Source organism: Homalodisca vitripennis, chromosome 5 (genome assembly GCF_021130785.1).
Source record: "Homalodisca vitripennis isolate AUS2020 chromosome 5, UT_GWSS_2.1, whole genome shotgun sequence".
In the NCBI taxonomy this organism is placed as follows: domain Eukaryota; kingdom Metazoa; phylum Arthropoda; class Insecta; order Hemiptera; family Cicadellidae; genus Homalodisca; species Homalodisca vitripennis.
The window spans coordinates 130317351-130325554 of record NC_060211.1 but is presented as its reverse complement, the minus strand read 5'-3'; the positions used below and the strand labels follow the sequence as shown (position 1 = coordinate 130325554).

Genomic DNA, 8204 nt, shown 5'->3' with positions numbered 1-8204 from the left:
ATTCAACCTATTGTACTGAACTTTTACGGTCCCAGGGATGAATATATTTCGAAAGTTCCTCTGGGCTAATCGCCTCACTGGCATTTAAAAGTAGAGAGAAAAATCCCATCTTGGTCTCTAAAATTGTAGAATATTAATTGAGCCTGTTAAATGTAATGAGCTGTTCTGTGTAACCATTGTTTATTATTTTCAATTTGTTTACATTAATGTTTGAACTAATGTACCAACTTAAATGTTTTAAAACGCTAAACATATTTTTCAGTTTATAAGGAAACAAAAAGTGTAGTGTCATTGTTAATGCAGTTTTAAATGTACATTTTAACAAACATTAAGTATGATATATACTAGACAAAGTTACTATCTATCGTTTACTATACATTTAAAGACCCATCTTATGATATAAAATCCACATTAGTTCACTTTTTGACAGAAGTAGGATTCTCTGATCTGTGATATATATTTTCTTGATCAGGGAACAAGAAAAATTAAGTGCGGTCAAAGTCGAGTATGGAACAAAACATACTAATAACTAAGTAAATTACAAAGGACTTAAATATAAACTTTTTGAGGTATTTTATTGATTGTGGGAACAAAGCAAAGTCAACATTAGCGTTGAAAATATAATGACCTCAACCAGAAGTGCTCATACAGGTGCAAACCTACGAAACTGTGTGCACAGCCGAGGGTAACTACTAGTTATCCATATAAAAAAACTTATTGCACCAAGCAATCATTTATGATCATTGTAGTAGAGGACGCTCTTACTGTAAGTTGAAGGTCATATATTGGTGGTCATGGAGGTTATATCTGTGATGACGGCAATATAGTGATATTAATTCTGGATCGGAAATAAATTTTCGTAACTTATGAAAATATTAGTGTTGTAATAAAATTTACATCAAGTTTTAAAAAATAAAGTAAATTAGTGTCTTGTTTTACCAGGCGAAGTTGTGGCTAAGAAGGCCTCTCTAACACTTAACCTGGGAACCAACGGCTCCCCACACATAGTAATATATGTACACAATGCACGTTTTTATAATTACGATTAGAATGCTATTCGAAAAGAACACTCTTCCTACTTCTCGTCGGCAGCAGGTTGACAGGTCTCCTACCTTCTGTTTTGTGTGGCTGAAACGTATCCAAAAACTGTTCACAAACCTGAAGCAGTACAGTGTATATGTCACTGATTTTGTAGTAATGTCCCTTCCACACTTAATGTATTTTCCACAATTCTAGCTATTCAGCCTAGGGAGTTATGTCAACGTATATTTAATCGTATGTACCATCAATACGCCACAGACTTTCTGTACTCCACGGTTCTCCTTTAGCCTGGAATAAATATGATGTATTTAATCAATTAAAACACCACGTTTTGTAAATTAACTGGGGGGGGTGGGGGGGGGGGGGGGCTATTAAGTGTTCTGAGGTATTCAATCTTTATTGAAAATTAAATCATTTGCTTCACTGCTCATTATACATACTTCATGAACACACACACACACACACACACACACACACACACACACACACACACACACACACACACACACACACACACACACACACACACACACACACACACACGCACGCACACACACACGCACACGCACACACGCACACAACGCGCGCGCGCACACACACACACACACATATATATATATGTATATATATATATATATATATATACATGCCAAATGTAATCAATTAAAGACAAACGGTGACATAACCTTGACCTCAATAATCGCAATTAATAGTCAAAGAAATGAAATATTTTTATAGTTACAGGAGGGTAATTTGAAAACATTTTAGGAATATAATACACCTTAAGAAAATTATCAAAGCATAAAAAGTGGAATTTCTCTACTTTAATCTGGTAATGGAATAAGGATAATTTAAAGAAACCAAGAAGCAATTAGGTTAGATCTTGCCTGAATTTCTTGAATTACTTGCTATTTTTTACTAAATGAAAACCATTAGTATTTCATAATTGATACATAAATATTTATTTTACTTTTAGAAGTAACTTGTATTAAGACACAATTATTTATTAACTAAGGTAATAAATACAATTTTATATATTGTAATTTGATCGCCAACACCGGTGAATTAAAAACACCGGAAAAAATTAACGCATTATTTGTTGTTGCGGTGTATAGATACAATCAATTAAAGACAAACGGTGACATAACCTTGACCTCGTACTCGACCTTGACTGACAAACATCCCCCAGACACGCCGACCTTCTATTACGTCTAAATAATGCACGTTAAAACAATTACTATGTTGTACTACAAGAAAGGCAAGGCAGTGGACACACAGAATAAATTATTTAAAATTAAAATTAAGTTATCTTTTGATATTTTTGGCCTCGTTTAGTTAGTAAATATTAAATTAGCACGATTTACTGAATGAGTTATATATTTCATAACTAGTAATGTGTATAACGTAAACATAAGATTTGTAAGTTTTTAGCCAAAAACTCCTATTAAAAATTTGTATTGGAAAGAAATAAATGCTTACCACAGAAAAAATGGTATATAATATGTTAGTATTACATAAATAATTTCTTATGAAAATAAAAAATGAGCAAGTGACGGATTAAAACGTGCTCTCACAAACTACAGTTCAATTTCTCGTGCAATCATGAAATGCTGTTTTCGTGTAATCAATCTGAGATCACTTAGAAATACTTGTTGACAGTTGACGGCAGGCTGCTTCATTATCAGACCACATGCATTCTTAGTTAGTTTATCATCTAGGAAGTACAGTTCGTCTCTTTGTTGGTTAAGCCTGACAAATCACAAAGATAAGTATTAATACATTAGACCAGTATAAATAATGTGAAGTTTTGTTCTTTTGAAATTATTAAGTGTAAAATGCTGAAACTGTAAATAAAAAAAAAAAAAAACTGAAACATAAGCACAGCACGTATAGTTTATGATTAAAAGATTAAACAAAAAAAATTGATGAAGCAATAAATGAACAAATCCTATATTAAAATAGGTATAACTTTTTTCCCACTGGAAATCAAAAGAGAACATACTTATTAAATTGAATATTATTTAACAATTTATTACGATAAAGGCAACTGTAAAATATACGTCTTTTAATCAGGTTTAAAGGTTTTTAGTACTAAGGCTAAACTGACATCTGCCCTGCAGTTGCTTAGATTCGCCAGGTGGAGTGCTCAGTCTTTTAAAGGAAGAATAAGTTGATCTCTAGTTTGTATGTGAAAGCACTTTTCATGAAATTGAAGGGGTTGAATCTCTATAGTATATAAACGCGATGCCTTCACTCACATGAAGCATTTCGACAAAGATAATATATCTATAGGGGTCTAAATGAGGTTGCAAATTCTGCAACAATTATATTTTTCTTTCTAAACTTTCTAAAATATAAAATTGTACTCAATCGTTATTCATAGCATAAATAAAAAAAGAAAATAATTTCCATTAACATCAAATATCCAAAGCAGTAAAAATACGAAATGTAATACTCACATGTCTTATGCTCTCAATAGACAAATCAAATATTTTCATGATGACAACTACCAATAGAAGTTGAAATGGGGCTGCATACCCCAGAAAAACTATATTTTTGTTTTCCAAATTGTCAATGTCCGATAACGATGAAATTTGATTTTTTTATGTGACAGTGTGGCTGTCAACAACGATAAAAATATTTTTGTGTAGAGTAAACACCAATTGGATGTAAAAGTGTCGCTACCCCTCGAAGAAATGTACTTTTTTAATTCCAGCTTGGATTTTGTAGACAAAATTTCACATTCACGTTCCAACATCACACAAACATAGATAAATGAAAGCATTTTCAAGAAGAAAAACCACCCATACGGGGTTGAATTTAGGTACACGCTGTACAACCTACATTTTTTTGTTTCAACTGCACATCGCTTAAGAATAGTTATACTACTTTAAATAGACGTGTTCTGCTCTCAACAAGTTAACAGGCAAATAAAAGCACCTTTAAGATAACTATTGATTGTGGATGAAAAGAATTGCAGCTTCTAGAAGAACCATATTTTGTTGCATTACGCTTTCCTAGAAAGATGAGATTTGACACAGTTATCCTGTAAATAACTTAAACTGAAAGTAAATTATAGTGCCTGAAAGTAGTCGCTTGTTGATTGACAATACCTTTGCATCCTATAAAATCAAATCATATGTTAAACATTCTACCTCATTAATTCATTATTAAGATTTTACGGAATGATTTAAAAGCCATTTAAATTTTAATGTTGTCATCAAAATGCAATTGCAAAAGACTATTATACTGTTATTGTAAAATAACAGTGATTTGGCGTTTAAGACGAGTTTGAAGGAGAGATTGGTTAGCCTTTTGTTCACTAGACTGGGACAGCTAACCTTGTGTCGTTTGAGAGGGGACAGTCTCTAAGTCGGCTCAGGTAAAATAATATTATCAGACGTCTCTGCAGGTTTTACATCTCTAATAATATGTTCTAGAAACTTATTGCAGTTATAAAGTTATTATATTTAGTTTCGTATGCAAATATCTTAACATTCAAGTGATTTCCTTACAAATGGTATTACGATAACCATAAAGATTCAATGAACGGATTTTGCACCAAAAATAATGTACAACTGCCAGTGCACGTAAGGATAATTTGTATGAATTGTATAAAAATTAGAACTTTACTTCATACAATTGGCGTCCTTTAAATATAATATTGTTCAGAGAGAATATTGTGTACATTCAAGACTTTTTATACATATCTTATTAATACATTTGTTATATCAGTACAACCAATCCGTGATGTTTTGTATGTCTTTACTTTGATAGTTGTTAGTGATTTGAATACTTCTGGTGGCTTATACCTATGGATTTTATGAATTTTTTTACAATTATTAAATTCGGTTACGTTCGTTAGTTTATTTTTTGGAAGTTAATTTTTATTTTGAAGACCAGATAATTATTTAATTTTTAAGATTGTACATATTTTATGATGGTTTTATATGTTCGTTAAAAAAACCAAATTTTTTTTAAATTTTTTATTTAAATAAATCTCTTTGTATAATTTATGTGAGAAATAACACCTGGTTGAAATTTAAAAAAAGAATCAATGAATATAATTGTTGACTACGTTTTCTTTTCTCTCAATAGGTTAACTATAAAAGTAGTTTTATTTTCCCGGGATGCGTTAGTGTAGAAGGCCAAGCAGTAAACATGTTTTAAAATTACGATACCTTTATGTAAAGAAAAATCCTTTATGGAAGTAAATAGATTTAATACGGTTGGATTATGAGGATATTTGCTTCACAAACTTTACCTATTTCCACTTTCAGCTGTTCACCTGCGACTGAATTTCTTCCATCAGAGTGTAGAACATGAATAACAAGAGTATGTAGGTTTAGGAATTATATAGCTATTTCTTTCATAGTTGAAATATTAAAGACATAATTAAGAAAACCCCAAAAAATTAATTGAATTGTGTTTTTTTGTGGTAATTGCACTAAGCTTAGTCTAAAACCCACCCCCCATAGTTAACATATTTAGAACTCAACGGATGTTTTGGGGATTATTTTTCGAGACTTGCAAATGGTATTTGATATTTCATTACTGTAGTCTAAAAAATCTAACTGTTTCTTTAATCATAGGGAAGATATGTAAACATGATTCTTCTTCACGAAATTAAAATCAGTTGTAAAGATCAGGAATAAGGATTACAGGTAAAATAACGACCAAAAAAGTTGATATTTGTAATTTCTTGCAGATATGTAACAATCAGCGTAAATTCTGTAATTCAGTGTAAACCACCCTAATTAAAAAAGCCAGATAGACTTTTCAAAATAAACACTAACACGATTGACCGTGTTGAACTAGCAAGTCAAAAGAAATCACACACACAGTGGCTCAAGGTAAAAGTTGCTATGTTAAAATATGAGATAAAAACACTAAGTTCATCTTCTAAACATCATTGGTCTGATACAGTACTCACGTGCAGTCTCTAGATCTTGAGTCAACGCCCACCTTCCTCTTCCTCCTTCCCTCACTAGCCGCCAGAGCCAGCTGGTGCTGCAATGGGTGCGAAGGACAAGTATGAGTATATATCCCGCACCGAGCTATTAGCACAACAGTCAGTCGAACACATCAACATGTACGCCCTGGTGAGTACGGGAGAATCGTGGATTGTATTTTTACAAAGCCACCACTTTTATTGCCAACTCATATAGCAAACTAATACTGCAACCAAATTAACGTTTACTCGTGGAAAAATAATTGATTATTCGTTTTATTAATTAAGCATGTTAAATAAATACTACTATAATCTTGAAATCTTCATTAGTTGGAGAGTAATTGATAGTATTTTATTAATAATTTATTAAATAAAATAACTGTTATTATGTTACATCATTTATCATAATAAATTACCTCAAGTATTCATACTTTAAGAGTCGCTCGGTACATGTAAAACGTGAAATAAACATTTTTTATAATTTGCTATGTCAAGACAATGCTTCCATTACGTTTCCCGTTTTATGTCTGATGAAATTGATATTAATCTTATATTGATTTTCTTTAAATATTTGCGTCTTTGCTCGTATTGGTGCACTGTTGTCAAAAATCAGTCTTAAAGTATAGCAATATCTTAAAATTTATCTTTCAAGTTTTTGTTTCTTGCCTCAACACAACATGGGCTACGTTTTTCAATATCATAAGATTTAGCAATGTAAAATTATTTGTTTTAAGTTTTACTTCATTATTTGGCTAAATTGTTTAGCATGATTAATTACTTCACGTTAACATACTTCCCTCACGTTCCCTTTATCCCTATATCAACCTTATAGTGATTGAACAATTATGATTATGTGTGCTTGTATGTCCTTGATGGTAATATTGTCCAGCTATCAGAAAACGTTCTTAAAGCATAGCAATTTTTTATACCTTAGCTTTAATTTTTTTGTTTCATAATCAACTAAACATGGTCTACATTTACAAAAGTACATTACTAAATTTTACATATAATTTAGTAATGTAAAATAAAAAAGAAATTTAATGCAAGAAATATGACAATATGTATTTTAAAAGCTATATAGTCAGCATAATATTGCATTGGTTACGAAATCTCAAAAGTTTTGTTATACCGTAACACAACAATTTTAGCTACATATTTTATCTGGCTTTAAGTTTGAGACTGCTCATTTTTTTTTACTATTTTGATATTTGTGAATATTGTAAAATAATAAAAAAATATTTAATTAGTAGAACAGAACAGTTGAATTTTGGGACGATTTTCAATTATTTAATTCTCACTTTTTATCCTTTTCTTTTCTTATAAATGTTATCTAGAAATTATCTAGAGAACCGATATTTGTGATAACTTTGGAGTTTCCACCGAACTATTTACAAATGTTTCCTTCAGTATCTACTGTTGGTTAGATTTACACTCTCAAATACAGAGTAATAGTGACAACCGTATTGGTTAGTAAGAAAGTATAATAAACTGAAGAAAAGGTTTAAGGGTCATACACAGGATTAATATAGAAACGTCTATAATGTTATTTGAGACGTTCATTATTGTTCACAGGTCTGTCTGTCCGCCCTCGTGGCTGTCGCTGCTGCCGGCATTGTGGCCCCCGTCGTCCCAGTCGTCCACGCGCCCCTGGCTCACAGCTCCGTCTCTGTGGTCAGATCTGCCGTGGTCCACCCTGCTCCAGTCGTGCCTGTAGTCAAGGCCCCCCTGGTCCACCCTGCCCCAGTGGTGCCTCTAGTCAGAGCCCCCTTGGTCCACCCTGCCCCAGTGGTACCTGTGGTTAGAGCCGCTCCTGTCGTCCACGCCGCTCCTCTTCTCCATGCTCCTGTCGTGCACCACGCCCCGGTTCTTGTGCACTAAGTCTGAAACAAAAATAAATAAAAGTTTTATTTTTATATAAAACGATAACTTTGCTTAAATCCCAACCTGTTTATATCTTGGTACAAACGATAGTGTACTATAATTATTACAGTTTCAGAGGACAACTAACAGGTATACTACAGAACTGTACACTATACCACGGTATCCGTATCTTGATATTCAGAAGATACTTTTAGAATATACGTTAGGCAATCAAGATATTTCCAACACACACACACACACACACACACACACACACACACACACACACACACACACACACACACACACACTGTAATGAAGCGTTGTAACCAGTAAGAAACTCTTCAAAGAA

At 32.4% G+C, this 8204-nt stretch overlaps 1 protein-coding gene across 1 annotated transcript; it reads left to right on the top strand.

Moving 5' to 3' along the window:
* Window positions 1-6034: 6034 nt before the first annotated feature.
* LOC124363925 (A-kinase anchor protein 14-like) lies at window positions 6035-7912 on the top strand. Its single transcript, XM_046819196.1, has 2 exons — window positions 6035-6143; window positions 7565-7912. Exons 1-2 carry the CDS (start codon window positions 6057-6059, stop codon window positions 7868-7870), a joined length of 393 nt encoding a protein of 130 aa, XP_046675152.1. The 5' UTR covers window positions 6035-6056; the 3' UTR covers window positions 7871-7912.
* Window positions 7913-8204: the final 292 nt, after the last annotated feature.

What these genes read in the sequence shown, in the direction of transcription:
- LOC124363925 (XM_046819196.1), top strand. Translation starts at nt 6,057, where the DNA reads ATGGGTGCGAAGGACAAGTATGAGTATATATCCCGCACCGAGCTATTA. An exon ending in ACATCAACATGTACGCCCTG is followed by an intron (nt 6,144 to 7,564) that starts GTGAGTACGGGA and finishes TATTGTTCACAG; the next exon opens with GTCTGTCTGTCCGCCCTCGT.